General features: G+C 32.4%; 3 protein-coding genes across 3 annotated transcripts in view; 2 read left to right on the top strand and 1 right to left on the bottom strand.

The window, feature by feature from the left end:
- Positions 1-25773, bottom strand: part of Sol1 (CUB domain-containing protein Sol1) — a 236536-nt gene that overhangs the window by 86421 nt on the left and 124342 nt on the right. The window lies entirely within an intron of this gene.
- Positions 14777-16064, top strand: LOC106122504 (uncharacterized). Its single transcript, XM_013318499.1, has 3 exons — positions 14777-14878; positions 15015-15200; positions 15803-16064. Exons 1-3 carry the CDS (start codon positions 14831-14833, stop codon positions 16022-16024), a joined length of 456 nt encoding a protein of 151 aa, XP_013173953.1. The 5' UTR covers positions 14777-14830; the 3' UTR covers positions 16025-16064.
- On the top strand, positions 17587-18895 carry LOC106122505 (uncharacterized). The gene is made up of 3 exons (XM_013318500.1): positions 17587-17659; positions 18060-18257; positions 18803-18895. Exons 1-3 carry the CDS (start codon positions 17612-17614, stop codon positions 18836-18838), a joined length of 282 nt encoding a protein of 93 aa, XP_013173954.1. The 5' UTR covers positions 17587-17611; the 3' UTR covers positions 18839-18895.

The raw sequence follows: 25773 nt of genomic DNA, 5'->3' as shown, positions 1-25773 counted from the left end.
TCTACGACTATAATACGACTTGCAAGGACATATTCAGTAGCCAACTATCGAGTATACTCGATTATAAGAGCTCTCAACGATACATCTCCAGTTTCCGGCTTTCAACGTATAAGAGTTTCGGAATATATTGAGTTCGTGGTGAATATCAATAACATTATTATCTAGCACTCCGTGATTCTTAATGTTGACGTATTACATTCGTTAATTTTAAAATGAAAAGACGAGTAATTGAATTTTAAATAAATTTAGTAAGTTTCTTTTGACTCAGACCTTATGCTGATTTCCTATTGTTATATTTGGGTAGAGCTTTAAAAAACGAACTATAAGCTAGAGAATCTTTTGCAATATTCAGAATAAAATGTTACTAATATCATAAATGTGAATGTGTAGATGGATGGATGGATGTTTGTTTTATGGTATTTCCTTAACTGCATGTATATAGTTGAAATTTGACACAGATGTAGAATATAGTCTGGAAGAACACGTAGGCTACTTATTAAGTTTGTTTTTACTTCCGCGCAAACGGAGTCGTGGGCGACAGCTAGTATTATATAATAGTAAGTAGTGCTTTGCTAACTTGGACTATTTTTTTTAAGTTTATTCATTGCACTGGAACTCTATAAGGAGCATTAGGAATGTTTCAACCACATAATGCCTTAGGTGTAAGCACCGCAAAATTCACTCGAGCCAAACGAAATAGTTTTTCAATAACGCGAGCAGTTTTGAACGTAGCGGAGAGTTTTTCATTACTTTTTCAATATAGGAGTCGTTGATGTTATCACTGCGCGCACTGCGCACTGTTATTGTAGTGGAAAATTAAACGTTGCTCTTTGTTCATGGCCGTATTTTAGAAAAGTTTATGTTCAATTTCGTACACGCATCGTGTTTCTACTACGAATAAAGAAAGATATAAAGTTGGAGCAACTTGCTGTACGTACAACTAGAAAGAAGATAAACAGTTACTATGTTTAATAAAAATCTACATTTTATTGGGAATTTACTAAGACAATAACAATGTAACCCACGCCTGTAATCTTGAGCAGTAGGCAGAGACCACGGACTTCTATTTGGTGCGGTCGCCATATATCTCTCTCGTTTTTTCTACATCTATACATCAACGTATACATGACCGTTGGTTTCAGGTGCACTTATTATTCTTGTGTGTTTCAACAATCTGGCCTTCTTTCTTAGAATACCATCATTAACATTTCTGGCAACAATGCTTACGCTTTTGTTTTAGTTATTATATCTTCTATTCTGTTTATGTTCCATGGAAACAGAACACATATGGCGCACATCACGTAGGAACTTAATTGGAATGCATCAACACGGATTAGCGAAGGCAAGTACGAATGACTGGCTTCTAACGGAACTTGAGCTAATGTATTCAGCAAATTAGATGTTATCTTGTAACAAACAGTATAATGTTACCGCAAATAATCTAAATTTCCTTATAGACAATAATTATAGCTTACTAATATTATAAATGAGAATGTTTGGATGTTTGTTTGAAGATACCTCGAAAATGACTATATGGATCTCGCTAAAATTTGGCATATATGTAGAACATAGTCTGAAAGAACACATAGCTTACTAATATTATTTTTTAATACCGCGTGGACGGAGTCGCGGGCGGCAGCTAGTGTAAAATAAAATTAAAATGACAACATGTCGGCCTTTTTGAAAACACGATACAAAGTGTCATCGGATACAAATTTAAAAATATATTTGAACTTGAGCTGTATTATTTGATAAGTGATTGATAATAACACAGTACAATAGGAATGAAACAAAAGAACGTCATTTAATGTTTACATTACCTTTCTAAGTCCATAAGTAATATCGGTGTACAATAAACCGAGCAATGGGGTACAGTATCACGCAGGCGGCGTGTAATGAAACGCAAACACAGCTGTGTTCGTCGACACTTCAGTATGTTTGCATCGGATCCTGGAGCTATCGGGGACGTAGTGAAGCAAACACTTCCCCGATTTGATTTACGAATAAAAAGATGGAAGCCCGTTAAAGTATGGGATAGTGTAACTACATTAAGGGATAGAAAGGAGTTGATTTATTTTTTGAAATACAATGAGAATATAATATCTTTAGAGAATTGAGTCGTCTCTGTTTAAGCTTAATTTTGATTAAGTTTATCTACTCTTCATTTTAAATCTATTCGTATTTAAAAAATGTATAAAAAGCAGCAACCCGACGCAAATGGCCTTGCGTGGCCTTTCTTCTTGAAAGAACATATTACGTTTGCGATCAATATTAGAGATATATAAGCTCGCTTTATTTATCTCTTATCAGTTGAATTACAGTACATTTCTTAATTATAACTTACTAGCTTTCGTACGTGAATCCATCCGCGCGGAATTAAAAAAGAAACATTATAGTCTATGTGTTCTTTCTGACTATATTCTACATCAATGCCAAATTTCAGCGAGATCCACACAGCCTTTATGGAGATACCTTTAAACAAACATCCAGCCATTCGTCCATCGATCCAAACATTGATTACGTGCGTTAATTTTTCAATTACTTTCTTTCCTCCTGATGTTCATATTAACAATAATAAATATCTTTACACTATGTTACGTAAAATATGAATAAAACTTATATAAAATTCCATTTACTGCAAACGAGTACAACAATCCACCATCTGCGGCTGAAGGGATATCAATTATTTCCGCCCCCGCCTATAGCAAGCATAAATTAAAGAAATGTCAGAACATGCATTTATTTTTAAATTGCCTACCTTGGTTAACTGCATTTTGTACGTAATTTTGGTACTTTAAATTATTATTTCCTACCTATTTTTGATACGTATTACGTTATATTATATTGACTTGTTACTGCCCAATGACTGATAATACCCGTTGAAGATACATACATCATCAGCTCACTGTATGTCCCCACCGAGGGGCTCGGAGCCTACCCTAAGTTAAGGGTGTTTAGGCCATAGTCAACCACGCTGGCCAAGTGCGGGTTGGTTGACTTCACACATATCTTTGAATTTCTTCTCAGATATGTGCAGGTTGCATCACGATGTTTCCCTTCACCGTACCCGTTGAAGATACATATAATCACAAAAAATCTTCATACATACACGAGAAATGAAAAGTGTTAAAAATTATGCCTTACGCGCAATAAAGTTGGTTAGAGTCACTTTGTGTCCAACCCACGTAGTAAACGGCGTGAATATTCGAATTATATGTCGTTTACAAACGTTAAAATAGATTGACAAAGTAAACTAATAATTAATACATTCCACCAAGTCCACTAAAGACTAAATAAGGGAGAAATTGTTACTTTATCGTGTTATGCAGCTTTAACAAAATTAGAGGGAAAGTTTCATTTCTCTCCGACTTAATAATGGACTTTGTAAATTAGTTCCTTGTTCAAATAACTTTCTTGTATTTTTATTTACTTTGCAAATTTTATTTTTGTGTTAGTCCTAAAGAAAAATCTCTTAAAATTTCATCCCGCTTTCATTATGATACCGTTGAAGTTATTAATCAAGTTGCTTTGCTCGACCTCTTTTGTCTTTCGTAATATTTATCATTTAATTTTGAGCAAAGAAAATAACAAAGGAAATGTTACAATGAAAATTAACTATCAACTAAAGGACCATCTATCTGAAAAGTTGGATCATTTACATCGGGGTTTTACAAAACCGATAAAATTCTATCTAACTTTGAGGCGTTCAATAGTATTTTAGTTTCGCATAGAATTTCGTTGATGCATTACTCTATGGATAAAACTTCGGATTCGATTTTATTCAGATTTGATTTGTTTTATAGGAACATTTTTAGTTCATAAACCAAATTTATAAAATGAAAACGAGGATACACAAGGATTATAGAATTTATCCCAAGGTAGAAAAAGAAGATTTTTTTTTATCTCATGAGGTGGCAAACGAGCGAGCGGCCACCTAAAATCACCGAAGTGACCGTTGCCCATAGACATACGCAATTGCATATGCGTTGCCTACCTTTAATCGACGGAGGAGAGGATGCACAGAAGGAAAATATTTTCCCTTTCCATGCATCCTCTCATCCGGAAAGTACACTTCCACTTCCCATTCTTTTCTTATGAGAAAAAGGGTGGGAAGGGAAAGAGGACTAAATTAGGCCTCCGGGACGCAGACTCATCAGACGAAACGCGGAATTGCTTCCACTTCACGCCTGTCTTCTGTGTGGTCGTGGTATTTCACCGGACGAGACGGGCCAATTCGTGCGAAGATGTTAAAGCGGGCTCTACCACTGTTAAAGATTAATATTTTTTTAAGTTTTTCTCTAATTTATTATATTGTTTGCATTATAATAGTGTATAGCTCGAGGGAACAGAAGGTAAGCTAGTAAAGGAAGGAAATTTTATAAAACTTTGCTACTTAAAAGCACTAGGGACAGCTAACAAGATAATAAGTCTCCGCTGTTGTAAACACGAAAACGTTACAGACTTCCTTGTCCGCGTTGGATGCAACTTCAGACTTTTGTTATAACGAGACTGCAATAATAAATTCCTATCTTTTTAAAAATTATAACGAAGTTTGTGATTTGTTGATCTTAAATAATATTTTTTAAAGATTAATTGCTTTTTTTTAAACTTTTAAATGGGATTATATTTAAAGCTATTTTTAATAACATTCTTTAAGAAAACTCTGTACAGCAGATTTGAAATACGTTATCGTTTTTAATGTCATACTATACTATACTAGCTGTCGCCCGCGATTCCGTCCACGCGGGATTAAAAATAGATAGTAACCGATTTTCAAACCTACTGAGTATGCATATAAAATTTCACAAAAATCGGTCAAACCGTTCCGGAGGAGTGTGGTAACTTAGCATTGTGACCCGAAAAATTTACATCTTACTAATATTATAAATGCGAATATTTGGATGGATGTTTGTTTGAAGGTATCTCCGGATTTGTCATAGATATGGAACATAGTCTGGAAGAACACATAGGCTACTAATTTTTTTTTTCGTTCCGGACAGACGGAGTAACGGGCAACGGGTAGTGTAACATAATATTAAATAATACATTACGTTGAACATATATCTACATAAGTTACAAATAGAAACAAAAATCATCATCATCAGCTCACTGTATGTCCCCACCGAGGGGCTCGGAGCCTACCCTAAGTTAAGGGTGATTAGGCCATAGTCAACCGCGCTGACCAAGTGCGGGTTGGTTGACTTCACACATATCTTTGAATTTCTTCTCATCTGAGATTACATCTGACATATCTACATATGTGCAGGTTGCATCACGATGTTTTCCTTCACCGTAAGAACGTCGGATAAATGTACATATGTAAATCGGAAATCGAAAAACAGATTGGTACATGGTGAGATTCGAACCCAGAACCTGCAGATTGCAAGTCAAGTGCTTGACCCCTGAGCAACCGACGCTTTTGGCACAGGCTCACGAGCTGATGATAAATGAAACAAAAATAACGACATATAAAGATTACAATCTTTGTGTGAATTGTTTTTATAACATCATTGTCTGTCTATATTACTTACTTCCTGACAGAAATTGTCACGGTCTATTAAGGATGTACTATTCAAGGGAGAGACAAAATCCACTCGCCCATTAACTTTGTTCCAATAACAAAATGAACACGATAAAGTACTTAAGATTTTTTGTTGAGATAAATGAAATTTTTCTTTTTGTTTTGACATTTATACGTTAAAATTAACATTTATCTTATTTTCTGTATAACAATAACTTTTAATTTCGTATTTATAAAAATGATAAATTATTCTTTTGTGTTGATATAGAAATGCTCAAATGAACTGTGTTACTTTTAAATAGCAACTTTATAAAGTCAGATCAATAGATCTAAAATAAATACTAGTAATAAAAAAGTACTAAGGAAACTTGTCACTTAATTAAATAAAATATGCTACATCTGATATTAATAGACGACCGACTTAATTTAAAATAGGAAATGAAGCCTCTGTTAATGGCCGCAGAATATCAGAATCCTTATTAACATCGATTAAAGTTCTTAGTTCAAGCAGATGGCTTGAAAAGATGAACTATTATATAAAATAGAATATTTACAGTAGACAGAAATAAACTTAAGGCCCGCTACACACCTGTAGTTTTAACTGCACAGTTTGGAATGCACAGTTTATAATTGCACAGTTTATAATTGCACAGTTTATAATTGCACAGTTTTAACTGCACAGTTTCAACTGCACAGTCGAATACTACAGTTAAATTGTACTTGATTAAGAATTGTCAGTTAAACTGTAATCGGAGCCTAATAGGAAAAATTGCGAGAGAGCAATGTTATCGACAAAAATTGACCAAGTTTGAATGAGATTTGTCGTTTGACCTTACGGCCGATAGGAGAGTTGTACTTATAAGTACACAAGATATGCAAATATTGACTATTTTTCTTTCTCAGAATAATTATAACTTATTTTGGCGAAACTAATACGTATTTGTACATTATGTGTAAATTATCTGAATAGTCTTAGAAATGGCTTTTGAAAGTTCATTTCATTGCTCACGATTTGTTCCGTGATTTGGAGAGAACCATAAAACGATTATGAGGTAATAGAGCGGCACATGAAAGAAGCAATAAAACGACATTAATTGACTTTATGGTTACAGATTAGTCCTCTGATGGCCGTAACACAAGTTCTTCCATTAAACGTTTCCATATATCGTATAAAAACCACGCGTGTTAGTTGCTCAGGGTTTCCTTAAGATAAAAAATATTTATACCATAACCTCACCTTAATTGTAAAAAAAACTAAATCTTTAAGAGGAAAAGCGCCATCTATTGGCTACATTTTAAAACAAAAGATTTTGTAAATTTAAACTAAGTGTAATGATTTATGAAATTCTTTCTTATTTTTATAATATACTCAAAAGATCGAAAAAAAGTTATTATTAGTTAAGGCGTGTGAGATTTTAACTTTGTTTTCATTATATTCACTATGTACCATAAAAAAGATATAGAATAGTAATGACTTTGTCCTACAAAAATATTTTTTCAGAAATAAGAACAACTCCACTTTTCATCATCAACCTGCCCTTATCCCTATCGATGATCGGCACAGTATGTACTACTCCTCCATACATCTCTATCAGCCACTCCACTCCACTGTTCTTCATCTAAAGTATTCCATATATGTCGGTTCTTTTATTTACCGGTACTCAAGTATGTCTAAACTTGTAATGAACAATTTTACTTTTGGCGTTTCGTCCCTTTGTCTTGTCCAATTCCTTTAAAAAGTTTTGGACCTTTTTGTTCGCATTACGATGGCTTTATAATTACTTCTAAACTTTATATTTCATACGGTTCCATACGTGGAAATCGCAATAAGTACCAGTAAAATTGAATTATAAAAAGCAATAATAACTTTTAAAAAGTTTTTTTCTTAAGGAGAACCAAATTAACAAATGAATAACAGAAATCGGTTCGAAAAAGCTAATGAATTACAAAAATGGTGGGTTTGTAAACACGTTATATTTTATTGAAAACCAGCTGTCGCCCGCGACTCCAACCGCGGCAAAATTGAAAAAAAAACATAATTAGTAGCCTATGTGTGTTCTTCCAGACTATGTTATATGTATGCCAAATTTCACCGTGATCCGTTCAGCCGTAGAAACCTTCAAAACAAACATCTATCCAACCAAACATTCGCATTTATAATATTCTTAAGATTAGTAAGATTTCAAGGAAAAAAGAAACATCGCCTTATAACATTAAAATATTTTCACAAACATATAATTTTACATAACATATACAAAAAAAAATGGAACAAGAAATAAACTAAGCCAAAATCCAATTACTAATCCACCAGTACTTTATAAAAGTAATGAAACAATTAATTATAACTGCAAAAAAAAATGCGAAGTGTTTTGTTATACTTGAAATTGAGTCCCGGATTTTAATAGGATTAGACTAAGAGCTTTGTCTCGTTCGCAGCGTTGGATAAACAATAGAACGCTGTATACACAATGCGAGACTGATGCTGACTATTTGTTTTCTTTACACTTTATCACTCGCTAACATTTCGATATGAACATCTCGTAGTTACGATGAGGAAGTGACAGCTTACGCGTGCATTGAGAGGGCTTGTGTTTCTTTCTAATAATTTAGGTTCGCCTTCCATGTTTAGCTCCATACATGATTTCTTTTTTATGGACTTTGTTTTTTTTTTGGGTATTATCCTCCTTCTGTTTTATCGCCAATTTAAAACGAGGAAAAGGTTAATTAAGCAGAAAAAGTATTAAACCTAATCTTATATATAAAATTCTCGTGTCACCATTTTCGTTCCCATACTCCTCCGAAACGGTTTGACCGATTCTCATGAAATTTCTGTCCGAGAATCGACCGGCCTGCGAATCGGCCAACATCTATTTTTAATCCCGCGCGGACGGAGTCACAGGCGACAGCTAATATTATATAAATGTCAATTCATTAGTTTAAAATAAACGTATTTGAAACTATTACAAATTTAGCTCCCAAATAAATATTAACAGAATTTAATTTGGCAAATTTGAGCGCGCGTTTAGTACACCTGTGGGAGTTGTCAAATTAATTGGAAACACATCTGTGGTTATGTTCAGATGTATCAATGAGCCAACAAGTATGTTCTGAGAGAATTTGAATATCAAAAGTGAATATAAATTAATACAAAATATCTTGATGGTTTATTCTAAATACCGTGGGTTTCTGAGACTAAAAACCCAGTTTAAAACTTATTGTTGCACCTCGTCAAAGATAGGAAGGACGATATGTTTTATAACAGAAATTATGGTCTCAGAAATTCACGGTAAAATATTTTTTAATCTCAGATTTTCAAAGATTTTTTGATATTAAATATTCAGTAATATTTATAAATCAAATTGTTAATCTTCAAGTTGTAAAATGAACTACGTAAAAATATTTGATGCAAAATATAAAGGGCGTATAATAAATAGCTACATTTTCTTTTCGTATTTAAATTACTCGACTCTTTACAAGTTATTTGCGAGGTATAATTGGGTGTAAAGAATTTGAAGAAATTTCGTAAAATTAGAAGAAAGGCGTTTATTACTTGTCAAAGTATAAATTTTGTAAATTAGATCCCTATATATAAACTTATTTTGTTTTTGTTTACTCAAGAATGTTAATAAAGAGACAGAAATTCTTTATACGATGCTTTAAGTGTTTTACCGGATAAAGTTACATACATACATTGTATTTTTATTAATATTGAAGTGTTTCATATTCGAATTAATATATTGTGTTAATTAATTATTTTATTTACAAATAAATTCCAGCTTGATACCTTCACGCGTTTTTGAGAAAAAGGGGCTTGACAGACGGACGGACAACAAACTGATCCTATAGCGGTTCCGTTTTTTTCCTATGAGGTACGGAACCCTGAAAATAGTAAATTATTTGCGTCAAAAGGAAATCTTTGATCACTTTCGACCTCAATAGGTTTCGGGTGTGAGTTTTTTATTAATTTATTTTAGGACTTAATTGGGAAGGGTTATGGAAACGGTCGATTATGAAACTAGCGACAATCCCAAAAAAATGCTACGGTGTTAATTAAATTTGATGTTTTAAACTGGCAAAGATTATTTAGTCATTGTGCCAATTAACGCGCAGAAATTATTATAATTCGAAAACCAAGCGACTGTTTAAAAACATTTTGCTGTAAATTAATAAGAAAAACAAACTTCCGTTTTCGCAATTTAATTCAGGTTTAGCATAATTATAAAAGTACGTTTTATTTCTTGGAAAGAAAATTAACTTTGCGAATGAACTCCTAAAATCACTGAATTGTTTTGATTTTCGTTTTGGTTTTATAAGAATACTTGTCGTGCCTCGCGGATTTACTCGCTTCCACTACCTATTGATTACATCCATTTTTACATCTTACTAACATTATAAATGCAAAAGTTTAGATGGATGGACATCCATCTAATGATTGCAAGATGGTATCTCCAGAACAGCTGCACGGATCTTAATGAAATTTGGCATAGACGTAGAACATAATCTGGAAGAACACATAGGCTACTCATTAAGTTTTTTTTTAATTCCATGCTGATGAAGTCGCAGGTAACAGCCAGTCTTACATAAATTTATAATAGTAAAATGCATTATTTAATTAGTAAAATATGAATCATTTTAATACTTAAAGTGCTAAGGATACCTAGTTATTAGATTTAAGATCGCGAAACCTTATTATCCTGTTAGCTGTCTACAGAACTCCAAAGTGGAAAACTTTGAAAATTTTCCAACTTTTCAAAGTTTCCTTATTAAATTTGGCTTAAGTGTTTAGTTTATCATATTCCACAGACAATGTTGCTAGATAGACATAAACCAAGAGTTGGCAATGTCAAATAGGTTGTTAAAATATTGCGATTTTGAAATATCTTCTAGTCTTTTTCTTTTAGTTGTTCTTTCTTTACAGCACGAAGAAAGCTTTCTTTATACTCTTTTTATATTATTTAATAAGTTAAAATAAATAGAGAAAAAATTGTAAAATTAAAAATTTGAGTGTGATATTTTCCGAGAATTTTTTTTATACTCGGAGCGGTCTCCCGCGACTACGGACGGCAGGATTTAAAAAAGAACTTAATAAGTAGGATATTTGTTCTTTCAGACTTTCATTCTAAATATATACCAAGTTCAGCGAGATCCGTCCAGCCATTCCGGAGATACCTCCAACATCCATCCATCCATGTTAACATTTATAAGAAAGAAGTTAGTCAACGTAAAATCTACTCTCCGTCTATCCCTGATTGAAAAGAACATGGGTACAAAAAATTACCTTTTGTCTTTATTTAATTTTAAAAAGTCTTACGAAATTAGATATGGAATTCCTCATGTTGATGTATATGTGTACATTACAGCTGTAAGTGCGTAAACTACAGGGCTCAACAAACAGCCGGCTACAGCTCGAGTAGTGCCGCAAGTCGCTCGGCTCGCTGCCAACGCCGCCGATATATTGAACTTTTTCATTAAACCTACAAATGCCCCAACTGATATATGGTTGTTGTTCAATTGAAAGAAATATGTCTCTCTTTAGAATTTATTTGAAACAACGTAATGTTAACATGTTATACTAATCGTGGGTTTCTGAGAACCATGTTTAAAACATATTGCTATCTCTGTTATATTAAAGACAGGGATGACGATATGTTTTTTAGAGCAATTTTGACCTTAGAAACAAACTGTGCATCACATGTTAAGATTACGATATGATTTAATTTTGATTTGCTAGATGCGTCGCTAAGTATCTTCTGCTCTTTTATAAAGACGGGTAAAGTACTCTTTACTCTTCTATAAGAATATATTTAAATGTTTTATTCTAGTAACCTACTATATAAGTATTGCCCGCGATTCTGTCCGTTCGGAATTAAAAAAAACATAATTAGTAGTCTATGTGTGCTTCCAGACTTTGTTCAGCCGACGGTGAAATACCTTCAAACAAACATCCATCCATCTGAACCTTCGCATTTATAATAATAGTAAGATTACTTTTTACACAGAAAAAGCAATAACAAAAGATATGTGAAATTGAAATGTTATTAAATAGAAATTAATTTTCTATCCAAACTGATACGTGGCTGCTATCAAATAAAATAGAAATAACCGAAGCGTATTGGAAAATTGAAACACCTGTTAATGACTTAAGATAATTGGAAATCGTTACAGCTGCGATATCAAATAACCTGTTCGAGTTTCCTTCGCCGATGTTCCTGCAATTTAATTGTAGACCGCACGTGATAATATTATTTGTTTAAAGTTAACGAAGTTTTTATATATCGATTACTAGATAAACAAATAATCGATAAAATATTAAAAAGGCTTTCAAATACGGAAATATTAAATCGTATTAATAGAAGATTAATATTTTAAGTAAAAATATAGATCGCTGTCATCCGCAGCTATGTCCGTGTTCGATTAAAAAAAAGTTAATTAGGATTAGGAGCATAGTGTTCTTCCAGGCTATGTTCTACATCTATGCCAAATTTCAACGATATTCATGAAGCCGTTCTGATGATACCTTCTAACAAACATCCAAATATTCGCAATTATAATATTAGTAAGATTATGATGAAAGTATCATTAAACCACGCATTTTTTACGCTCTTTTTATTATATAACAATATTTAAGAGAGAATTTTATGGAAATTCAATTCAGATACGTCGATATCCGTGCTTTTGTATAGGCGATAGATTGCCAACATCATCCGACACGAATATTCAATTTTCTTAAAAGAAAACCTGATAAAAATTTTATGTCTCATCCTGTCTCCATTACATGTTTACTCTATTTACTTCATATTTTGTTTCTCGGTAGCTATAAACTTGTGTTTCATAAAATTTGACGTATTGCAGGCCAATGTCAATGCCAATTATTATGAATTACTAAAGTTATGGAAGCCTGTTTGTAGATATAGAAAATACTTTTAAAAGTTTTAAAACGTTAGAACGCTTCTTTTCAAATGATTTTCCTAGACAAAGGCGTTGAAAACGAGCCTCTTTAAGTCGCAATGATAACATCGCGGATGCCTTCTTAATTAACATTATAACACTTTGATTGATTTATGTGGCGGCCATCACAGATAATGTAGAGGGAAATGGGAACAGAAAATTGTTAAATTGTTTAAGATAGTGAGAAAAAGGATTTGATATTTTTTGAGTTATATTTTTAACAAATCTATCGTCGTACGCCACTTTTATCCATCCAATTAAGAATCCTAATACAAGGGAGGACTAACTAACTGGCTCACCGTGGGTTTTTGAGATCAAAAAATCAGATTAAATCATATTGTTATCTTTGTTTTGTCAAAAATAATAAACAGGGATGATAATATGTTTTATACACATATTTTGTTGTCAGAAACCCACGGTTAACAATCTAAATACGCCTAGACAGAGACTGTTAAAACTCGAAAGTGAAATAGCACTCAGTAAACTAAATTGAACAAATTTCTTACAAAATAATTAATTTTACAAACACGACCTTAACGACATTGTTGACGTATTCAACGTTATACGTTTAAATTATAACGTTAAGTCTAGGTGCAATGTTTTGAAGTTCAAACAGCAACAAAAGAATAATAGTTCGAATTTATCTTGCAGTCTTGTTCAAGCGTTATATTGTATCCAGCACGCGCGAAGAAGACAAAGCCTTAAAATAAATCTTATTGCATTCCTTTCTCCGGCTCCGAGTTGAGCGCAATAGCCGAGTGTTAAAACCGTCTAAAGCTTATAAATATTAAACGTATATATTTGAAATAACTCGAATGTACTTTCAATTCTATTCTGTCATTTACTTAAGTACCACTTAGTGTAAGATTAAAAAAATAATATTAGAATTTGAAAAATTAGTTCACCTTTGTGAAGTTAACCTTATCTGTCTTGTTTCTTCTTCTTGCCTCTCCGACTAACTAAGGTTGGCGACCATTTTCTTGTTTCTTTAATAAGAATTCTAATAAATATCGAATTTAATTGATTCCAAAATCTCGACCGGACTTATATTGAAGCTATTCATATTGTAAGCGAATATTTTCTGGCTCTTCTGGGGAGTTAGAACATAGTGCATTCGCTTCGAAGCGATTCCATAGCGAACTTCAAGATGATATGGAACTCACGCGCGTTAATCACGTGACTTATCGAAAGTTATCGCAAGTCCATACATTTTTGAAGTTCATTATGGAATCGCTTCTGAGCGAATTCACTTTGTCTAATCCCCATGTACCTATATTGTTTTAATACAACATAGCAATAAAACTTGCCATTTTCTACAACAAATACTAGGTTGATAAAGAGAATTAATATTAGTTCCGTGTTTACATGCAGCGCGCTTGCATTAGACCGCGTGACGGTCACGAACGCGCGGTCCATGCATGACGGACAAACAGATAAAACAATCATTAATGTTTTATTTACATACTGGTCAGTAAATAGCTATTAACACGGACCAGATAAACTGTTTATCTATTGTTAATATATGAGAAAGATTAGACTCGGAATGTTGTAATTATGTTTCTCTGTTTAAAAGTTTTTAGTAGCAAAATAATGACATAACAAAATCGTATGATTGTTGTATAAACCAGCGTTACACTCCTTTTCCACTAAGAGACTAGTAGCTAGAGAAAAATGGTAATTTTATTCCAATACTCTACTTTTTTTATATCATAACGTGGCAAACGAGCGAGCGGCCACCTGAAATCGCTGAAATAGCGAAGTGACCGTTGCCCATAGACATACGCAATTGCATATGCGTTGCCTACCTTTAATCGACGGAGGAGAGGATGCACAGAAAGAAAACATTTTCCCTTTCCATGCATCCTCTCATCCGGAATGTCCACTTCCACTTCCCATCCTTTCCTTATTAGAGAAAAAGGGTGGGAAGGGAAAGAGGACTAAATTAGGCCTCCGGGACGCACACTCATCAGACGAAACGCGGAATTGCTTCCTCTTCACGCCTGTCTTCTGAGTGGTCGTGGTATTTCACCGGGCGAGCCGGGTCAATTCGTGCGAAGATGTTAAAGCGCGCTCCACCACTGTTTATATATATATTGCTATGGTATGGTAAACTAGGAAAAAATATATTGTTATTCTAAGATACAATGTTTCTGTATATTAAGATATTCGATACATATTGTAATTTCTTTGAAACTGATATTGTAATGTTGCAAATGTGTTTTCATGGACTGTGAGCAATTTTCATAATTTCATGACGTCACTCATTTATTAGAGTAGCACCGTTTTTTTCTGTATTTAAAGAGATGTTGACATTTGTTAAATCTTAGTTTTAAATCTCAATCCATTTCTTGACTGGTTAAAATGTTAAATTTAATATTTGCATTTTTGTGCGGTTGTCTTGTTGGTTTTGTAAGTTGTTTTTTTTTTAATTTTGTGTTTTTAATCATCGTTATATCGAAAAAGTGTAATTTATTAAAATAAATGAATAGAATACTAAATTTTAAATTTAATTATGATAAATATTTTTTTTATATTTTTTTCGCAGTGCCATGGCTTACCAGCCAGTGTCAGCGAGGCACACAGTGCTGCCACCCAGGAGTTACATTTGTATTTAAAAAACTCGACTAATGGATTGGACCCTCACTTTTCTCCCATCGTATCACAATTAAGAGCTGCCAATGATCAAGTCGAGGTCGGAAGAGACTCGATTCTACCGTTTTTAACATTTTTGGTAAGATTTTAAAATTTAAAATCGATTTTAAAAATCGATTTCATTCCTATCACCTCTATAGTTTGCATAGAGAACAACGCAATACAAAGTTTATGTTTACAATGTTCGCTGAGCATGCAAGGTATATTTGTTTTGCTAATACATACATAGAGTGGTAATCCGCGCATTTACACAAACTGTTCACGTTGTTGTATTAATGCTGATGTTTGAACAATACTAACGCTGCCATTTTCTATATCGAAGTTATTCACTTTAAGTTTTACTCCCATACATTGCCTTTACTTTATTCCCTCCACCTTTATCCACTCGCCATCTATAGTAGTTGTTAATAATTACTATACCTATACTTAAGACGATTTAAGAAACGAGAAATATTTAAAAATTAGCTATTGCCGCGACTCCGTCCACGCAGAAACAAATAAAATTTAATTAGTCGCCTATGTGTTTTTCCAGAATATGCTCTACATTTATACCAAATTTCCGCGGGATCCATTCAACCGTTGTGGGGATACCTACAAACAAACATCCATAAATCAATACAAACATTCGCATTTATAATATTAGTAAGTTGTAAGAAGTAACATAACTTTGGTACATTTCAGTTTGATACTCTGGGCTTGGTTGATAACGAAATCGACGATTGTATAGATGATATGATGATTGAATTCATCCCGGATGAGCCGACTGATCCTGGTTATCCTACAGCGCCTCCTGTGGTCACAGAAACACTGGAAACAGCCGCACCTCCTGTTGTTCCCGCACCGGTAGTACCAGATGTACCCATAGCTCCGGCCGACGCAGTTAAAACTGATCCTCCAAAATAATTAAATAGAAGCACAAGGCTATGTAAACTATTTATATAAAGTTGGTTATCTTCTAAGTAGATATAGTAAAATTATTATACAAATAATTTAAATTGTTTTATTAATATCTCCATGTGCAATATTAAAAGATTGGTACCTTTTTTAACACTTTTTTATATCATAAGGTGGCAAACGAGCGAGCGGCCACCTGAAATCGCTGAAATAGCGAAGTGACCGTTGCCCATAGACATACGCAATTGCATATGCGTTGCCTACCTATAATTGACGGAGGAGAGGATGCACAGAAAGAAAATATTTTTCCCTTCCATGTATCCACTCATCCGGAAAGTCCACTTCCACTTTCCATCCTTTCCTTATGAGAAAAAGGGTGGGAAGGGAAAGAGGACTAAATTAGGCCTCCGGGACGCACACTCATCAGACAAAACGCGGAATTGCTTCCACTTCACGCCTGTCTTCTGTGTGGTCGTGGTATTTGATTTGGCGAGCCGGGCCAATTCGTGAGTAGATCTTAAAGCGGGCTCTACCACTTTTAAAATAGCGTTGATGAGATTTAATTTTATTTAAATTACTTACTGTCACACACAGAATCTTCAATTAGTCACTAAAATCCACCTTTAGTGTAGATTTAATTGTAGACAGAACCACAAAATATAGATGTAAGCCATAATTATAATAAATCACGTAATTGGCGGCGGATACCCTATTAGACGTAGTATCGTTTAATTAATTTAATTTGTGTAGAAGTTTGTAACACGTGGTCTTTCTCTTTGCTCACCGACGTGAGCTCCACTTGACTACAAATTGGTCTAAACGATACTAATCTAACTATATGAGGTAAAGAGCAATATTCTAACAAACTTAAAGGTTATGTTTGGAACATGTCGAAACTGCTTAATTGGTCTACTTGACGAGTTTGCATTCATGTCATGTCTTTAATGAAGATTTGATTTGAAATTCAAATTTGAAAATTTCACAAAAATTGCGGAGAAGACTTTTGTGATTCTAGTTTTTCGAGAAAAAAGGTGTATTGATTTTATTCCCGAAATTTAAGCTTCGATATTAGCCGTCGAATTTTACTGTAATTAATCGTGTTAAATATACATAATTTATGTTTCATATTAACAAATATAATTATGCATTGAAATTACAATAATTATTAGAGAACTTGTCATGCTTCATATTGCAAATCCCCCTTTAAGAGTCTTACATCTTCTATACACCAGTATTTTAACAGGAAACTATAAAGAAAACGTTTTGAGACTGAAGTAGATTTACTTAAGCCCTAATTCACACGGACGTTTTTTACCGCGACGTTAAATCTCGTTGTTGACGGCTTTCGAGCGACGAACGCTTTATAACCTTTATTTCGCCCAGTACCGATTTTAAAAACATACACGGATGTGCATTTGTTCTATTTGAACGTTTTTTGACGCGCGTCAAAAAAAACGCCCGTACGAATAGATGCTAAAGGTTCCATTTTAAGTATTTGCGATGTATACAATGGTCAGAGTAAACAATGTTTTCTATATATAATAGTACTGCCACCAGATTGAAAACATGTACGATTAGCAATAAAACTTACTGAAAATGATAAAAACATTTTTTGTTTTGTGCATTTTAATTATGATTGAAAATGTAAGTATGGAACTAGTTAAGTTATTTAGGTGAAATTTCCAAAGCGGACAGTCCAGACAACTTGATATCGCAGGATTATTTTGTTACTTCTCCTACAAAGTATTAACGAGCTAATTAATTTGAAATGAGTAAACTTATGTTGCTTTAATTGTTCGAAATTTGAATGAGATTCCATAGTATCCAATTAATATATTTTTAATCGTTTAAATTAACGCTGGACTGTACCTGATTTTAAGTAGTCGAATTGTCGTAAATGCTTATTCGTCTCATTTTAAAGGCGTCAGTTATAACTGGCCGAAAACATTATATTATAGTAAAAGTAATAACAAATATTGATAATTTTATAAAATTATTAAAAAAAATAGAGCCATATAAACTATTAGATGATTTTTTTTAATAGATAAGCGCATTTGTTACAAAAGATGTGTCGCCAGCGTCCACTCGGCCAAATATCCTGGAATCATTCCAAGTGAATATTGATCAGCTTAGGGAATGCGTAGATCAAAGTTTGGCTCGGGCGGCGAGCGAGGTCAACGAGAAGCAGTTGGAGCCAATCCTGAGTGTCATCGGGGATCAACTCAATAGGATTTCTAAAGCGGTGAGTGTACTTAATGGCCTACGAAATACGTTAAAATATGCCTGCTATTACGGCATCGTTCTCCCAATTGATTGTTATGGAAATTTGATTTTTTAGGACAATTGTTTGTGTGCCTTATGTGGGGTTTTATCTTGCATCATCTTGGATGCCTAAATCAGGTCGTTTCATATGTGTGTAACACGAAATTTTGTAACAGAACAGACATATATCGCATGGTTGAAAGAAAATGAGCAACTTTTTATAACAGCTTTGTTTTGATACAACGATGTCTCTTGCCGTGTCAAAACATATTTAAACCAAACAAATTTTTTTATTTATATTTTATGAGAAAGAAAGTGTTGATAACATGTGTTTGTACAAATGTTTCGGCAGCGGAAACTTACGATAATTATCAATATGTACATTTTATTAGACTTTTTTGGACGTTTGTTGATAGCACTAAATAAGCTTTCCCCTTGGTTCAAATAAGTGTTTCATAAAACGAACTTTACTCCAACAACATTATTTGAATTTGAGTATTAATTTTACCTAATTTTATTTTTCAGTTTACCGACTTAACAGCGCCAAATTTACCACAATGAAGAATGTAAATTTAAATTAAAATGATATTTTTATTCAATGTTAATAAATAAATACATGTAAATAGGCTAGATGTTGTGATTTCAATTTTACTTAATACTAGCGGACCCGACAGACGTTGTCCTGTCTACACGTCTTTAATTTGAATAAATTAATATGAAGTTAATATTTGATGAAAATTGTGAATCTAAGCCATTCCCAGATCCCCTTGAACACACACAAAAAATTTCATCAAAATCGGTCCAGTCGTTTGAGAGAAGTTCAGTGACATACACACTCACAGAAGAATTATATATATAAAGATTGTATTATACAACAAGACAATAAATCTGTAAATAATGAATTACAATTCGCGTCCTAAATCAACTACATACAGGCATCGCTCGCTCGTTTGCCACCTTATGATAGAAAAAAAGCAATAAAAGGATGAAAATTACTTGACACTTTCATAAGATAATCCAAAACCATTTTAATATTATTAAAAGCCTCGAGCCTTAGCAACTTTTAAAAGGAATATTCATGTCAAAAGAAAGACCTTGACAAATACTTAGAATTCACTTTTAAACGTTTCAATTACGACTTTTTCTTTTGAGAGATCTTTCACATTGTTTTTTCAGTCAGTAATTTATACCATTTAATTATGCGGACCTAAATCCTAAATAGTTTCTGATATTAATATTATACGAAATTCTTAATCTTTTCTTTCACACTGTCTAAGCATCAAATTAGAATAGAATAAACATTTATTGCGACACAATAAAAGAATAAATTAAATTATGATCTTAAATACAAAAAATTAAAAACGTGGCAAAAGTTGGCCAACTGATAAAAGGACGCCCTCGGCCCTCTCTGCGCTGGTTTTCAGGAGGCCTCTTTGCCCTCACACCATTTGCACTTAGGTGGTAAGGTGACACTTATAACAAAAATTTAAAATATAGTACAAATGTTATCATTCCTTTGCTTCAAACTGGAGGTACTGATATGTCTTATAACAAGTATTAAGACAGTTAAACTCCAAATTTAAAAAGTACATACTTGAAGTTAAAGTGATCGTGATATGAATTTGCTGAAGTCTTTGAAACAAAAATTACGTACGTCCATTAAATGTAGTGGCCGGATTTTCCTCCGTCCTTTGAAACAGACGCCCTATTTCATGCAATCCTGTTGGTGACATTTGTTTGAAAAAGGTATACCAAGCGGAAATATTTGAACATCCTTTGTTAAACGTATTATGTTTTGAACAGATTTTTTTATGATTTTCAATGATAGAACATTGAAAAAAAAATGAAAATAACATTTGTAGCGACAGTTGCCAACAGCGTCTCCTTAGCGATATTAAATAAAAATAACTCACACTCATAGTCCTTAGTTTATTACTCTAGCAATCCCTGGTAGATTTCTATATCTACACTTAGGCGTAATACAAATGCGAATTTTTGTCAGAAGATATCTCCAGAACGGATGCAGCCGTTATAAATGTGAATGTTTGCACGGATGGATAGATGGAAGGATGGATGTATAGATGGTTTGTTACAAGGTAACTCTAGTAGAGCTGCATAGATCTCGCTAAATGGCATAGTTGTGGAACATAACATATAGGCTAATAGTTATTTTTTAATTCAGCACGGCGTCGAGGATAACAGCTAGTTTCTATTTTTTTTTAATATTAAGCGGCGACTTTTAAAAGTAATTAACTAATATGATAATTACTTTTGTTGATCCAAGCATTGTGCGATAATGGGCTCATATTATTACAAATCACTTGTAAACAAAAGTTGTTATAAATAAAAATGAACTTGAACATTTATTATTAGTCTGTTGTGTATCTTCAGTAAATTAGGACGTAGAATATTTTGTTAATATGAACAAAATAGCAGTTATGTTTCTCGCTGTCTGTCTCGTCAACGTGAGTACTATTTTCTTTTACTTTAAGTTTGGTGTATTCATTTCGAACTAACGACAAATTTTCCAAGTACTTACCATTGGTTTCCGAGCCCAACATCTCTGTATAGAACATATCGTCATCCTTGTCACTATCTTTGACAAAACAGAGATAGAACAATATGATTTAAATGGAGGTCTTGGTCTCAGAAACCCACGGTAAGTCTTAACAAGGGATAAATAATCCAAAATAAACAAATATTAAAGATTTGATTTTTTTAGAGGGTAACAGAATTTTAATATTTGTTGACTGTTTTCAGATTCACGCTTTTGTGAAACGTGACGCAGAACCTAGTACCACGGAGAACTATCTAGAACAAATAAAAAATCAAATTCAAGAGGTATCGAAGCGTATTAGTGGCAAAGTATCGGAGGCCTTTGATCCCGATCAAATAAAGAAAAGTTTCAGTGAAGCTATTGATAAACTTAGTAACGTGGTAAGTAGCAAACATTTCTTTTTAATATTACTCTTGATAAAGCAACGTCATGTACAGTCAGCTGCATAAATATAAAACTTAAAAAAACTTATATAAGTCTTCGGTTTTAAAATACGTATTTTTAGGAGAAAAATCCGACATTGTATTTATTACATTGCCAGTGTAACGCCGTAACACTAGCCTTATTATGTTAACGATTTTGTCCCCTCACTAATCAATCTGATACTTGAATTGGTAACAAAGACGCGCCATTCGTGTCAAAGGATTCTAACTACTAATTTCTAAAAGTATGGACGAATGCTTCAATAATGTGTTATCAAAGTAGAAAGCATACTGATGGATGCGTGTATAAATGTTTTTGAAACCAAAGGCATATACTATTTTTTGAAGCTTTGATAATGTACACATATTCATGCAGCTGACTGTACTATAATACAGTTGCCGGACTAAAATTTAATATTTTAATTACAGTTGGAGCCGAATAAAAAAAATGAAAATAAAGAACAGCAAGCATAAAGAAAACGAATAATATATAGTCTGTTACGAATCTCATTATGTACTTTTAAAATGACTAACACAGTGAGGAACTACTCCAATCAATTTAGATATGCATAGGTACAAAAATTTACATAGAGCAAAAAATGGGTATACAGTGTGTCCTAAAATTCAACGATAAAACGGTGTATAGCCAGATCGATAAATAAACGGGGAAAAATACTAAAAAAAATCCAACTCTTTTTGTTTAAAAGTTACATTAAATTTTGTAACTATTCTTATAATTTGATACCCTCCGCATATGATTAGACATGCATAGATCTTTAATATACTTTCCACTTATTGGACAGATGAGAAATCAAGTATCATATTATGTTGATGTTCCAAATATTTCTAACAATATTTAGTTCTATGTAAGTTGCCTGTTTGCATGTGTAAATTAATCGGATAAATGTTAATTTTTGTGTCAATAACATCAAGATTTGAAACAGTAACAAAAGTAAGAACTCATTGTACAACATTAATAAAATTCTTTATCCTCATTAAATTTTTATATCTCAACTCTGCATTTTATTTAGTTTGAATTCCTCGTATAATCAATCCTTAAAAATTAAAATATTAATTTTTATCACTCTTATTAAAAGCTAATATCAATTTATTTGTGGACTCATGATTAAAATCCAAAAATAACATAGGATTAAAATAAATGTTTATATCAAAATGTTATAAAGGTGTTTCAAATACTCGAATAGCTGTAGGCGTAAAATCATGGATTACAAAAGGATATATGAAAATTCATAATAATTAGATTTTATTGGTAAAATTAACATAATATTTTAGACCTTATTGCAGTTATTATGACATAAAGCAACTAGAACTGTTTTGGTATCAAATATAAAAATATATAATAAGAGTAATACAAAGATATGCCATTGCACAGGCTATTGCAAATTTAATGTAACACTAATTACTTGCGGAGTGCTAGCCCCTAATTACACCTAGTCTCTCGGAGATAAAATGATTATAGCAAGATGCATAATTATATTATGTTACTGGTTTGTAACGCGCGTTTATATAACAATTAATCTATTTATTTATAAAAGTTTATGTTTATGTTAGTTAAATTTTGGTTATTTTGTCAAAGAATTATCCTGTCAATAAAAAATAGCAAGAATCTGAATAAGTTTAATTGCGTAACTTAAAATAGCAGGCGTGAAGTAGGCTCGAGAACATTAGTTACGGTCTCGTTAGTATATTTATTTTGTTTTAATTTACAAACGAAAGTTGATTAACCGTAAATTCCGTAGTAGCACTATGGTCGATTCATTATATCAAAGTAATTGTGAACTTCCACTTTCACAACTCTAGTTTAAAACACATTCACTCAATTGTCTAACAAAAGAACATCGTTATAAGCCATCAAATTACAAACTATAATAAAACAAACAGTCGGCCGCGACTCCGTCCGCGCGGAATTAGAAAAAACATAATTAGTAATCTATGTGTTCTTCCAGACTATGCTCTACGTCTATGCCAAATTTCATTAAGATCCTTTCAGCCGTAATGTAGATACCTACAAACAAACAAGCAAACATCCATCCATCCATCCATCCATCTCAAAAAAATAATTAGTAACCTATGCTTTCTTCCATCCCATGTTCTAAATATATTCCAAATTTCAACGAGATTCATACATCAGTTCTGGAGATACCTTCAAACAAACATCCATCCAAACATTCGCATTTATAATATTAGTAATAAGTAAGATATCAAGGAAGGTGAATAACCGTTATAACATCTGTTAAAACTATTATATTATTGTTTTAGTTGACATAGTTCAGAGTTTACAATTCAGGATTAGAAATGATGACGCGATATTAAAAATATTGATTATAAATAAATTAAGATGTCAATTAGTTATTGAACAGATTTTTTTAAAACCAAAAATATTAATAAACAACAGCTAGGTAAAAAAGATAAATGCAATATTTACTCTTAACATTTGCATAATTCTTTTAATAATTTACTCTTGTCAGTAATGATAACAAAGGTCAGAGATAAGATTGACGATCGTGTCAAGTTTATGATAACATATGTACATAGAAACGTTTGAACAACTTCATACTTTTCCTGTAAATCTCATTGCAAGGTCGTGTTTCAAGAAAATTAAAATGAACAAATTAATTTTGCTTGTTCTGGCAATTTGCGTCATCAGTGTGAGTACAGTTATTTATTATTTTATTAAATTATAAAATAATACTGTTATTTTAAAATAGTTTCTTTTAGTGTCTTTAGTAATGAATACTTAACCAATTTGGATGGTATTTACATAATTTTGGGGACACTTTGATAATCCATCAGTAAACTTTTAAAATCTTCTCCATATTTTCTACTCGCGTTTATTATTTTCACTAATAAAACATCCTTGCCATCTTAATGATAGTATTGATTTTTGTGTTATAAATAACATTTCACCATAGGCCCACGCGTTCGTAAAGCGGGAAACAGAAGCAGCGACACCTAAGAACGACTGGCTGGAAGATTTGCAGAATCAATTCCAGACAGCAATTAAAAATGTACAGGACAAAGCGGCGGAGACCTTCAAACCTGATGAAATCCAGAAAAACCTGAAAGCTATTGTTGACACTTTTGAAAAGACGGTAAGATGATTGAGCTACCTTAACTTTCTTTTTCAAAACTATAAACTCAAAAAAGTGTGTTTTTTCATACTTCATGTAATATTAAAGTTTTCACTTATTTGCTTACTTTGTTTTTATAAGAATTGTATTAATTTTAGGATAAACTCTCGTTGAATTATTATTTTGTAGACGTATTGATCTAACACTTAACCTTTTAACTTCTCGATCTCGATCCTTAACCGGAAATTAAAATCATAGCACAATAATACTATGGCAAGTACAAAAATTAGTAAATTGTCCTGTAAAACAGACAATAGATAAAAGATGATTAAACGTTGGTTTCTGATACGAAAATATCTATATTAAAAATATCATCATCTATTATATAGACAAAACTTTCTCTTTGACAAAAATGAGATAAAAATATTTTTGAAACGGGGATTTTGGTCTCAGAAACTCACAGTTAAAAAAAAAAATATTTGAAAACACGATTTTATGTTGAAACTTGTTTACTTCCGAACGTTTGATCTGCGAAGAGATACGGATAAAAAGAGTTTAGTTTACCAATAAACAACATATCACGTCGGTGAATGAATGGCTTTTCATTCTTCTTTAGAATTCAGCCTCAGTTTCATAGTATGGATACGCCGATGCAGACGAATTATTCCAGTCATTGGAGCACGCATCAAAAACGAAAAAGTAAAAACGCTTCGTACGTTGATGAAAGGGAAATTCGCAGCGAAACGATGAAAATTCAGCGTAAAGGAAACAAAGCTATAAAATTTACTACGACAGATATTAAATGTTGTAGTCATTTTCAAACATTTCCTTTTTGAAGAAAAGAAAAAAACAAAGTTAAAAAAAAACTTAGTTAAAAATTATTTTATAGTGATCGTATATTTTTATAAAGTATACAAAATGAACATAAGGGTTAATTTCATGAAAAAAGAAAGTGAAGTCTAATAATTTTTAAAACACCATGGGTTTCTGAGATTGAAATTCCCGTTTAAAAGATATTTTTTATATCAGTTTTGTAAAAAATAACAAGGATGATGATGTTTTATACAGAAATTTTTACCTCAGAAACCAATGGTTAAACAACTAAAAAAAAAACGATTTAAATTATTTTTAGTAGGTCTTTTTTATTAATATAATTTTGTTTGTTAAAGACTATAAGATCAAGTTGTCTGTTTTTTATTAGGGTTCATATACACAAATAAAATTATAATAAAGTTTTAATGTTTCAGATCAACGATTTGAAGGCAAACACCGAAAAGAAGAATTAAAAAAATCTATTGATTTTTTGATAAAACATATGATATTGTGTAATAAAAGTTAGTTTCCGAATTTTACTTGTTCCTTTTTTTCTGACTGCGACGTTTTGGGTAAGTTATTTGTGATAGTAAAAACATTGTAGATTAGTAC

The sequence above is a fragment of the Papilio xuthus genome, unplaced genomic scaffold (assembly GCF_000836235.2).
Source record: "Papilio xuthus unplaced genomic scaffold, Pxut_1.1 DF826923.1, whole genome shotgun sequence".
NCBI classification, from domain to species: domain Eukaryota; kingdom Metazoa; phylum Arthropoda; class Insecta; order Lepidoptera; family Papilionidae; genus Papilio; species Papilio xuthus.
This window is presented reverse-complemented; position numbering and strand designations above follow the sequence as displayed.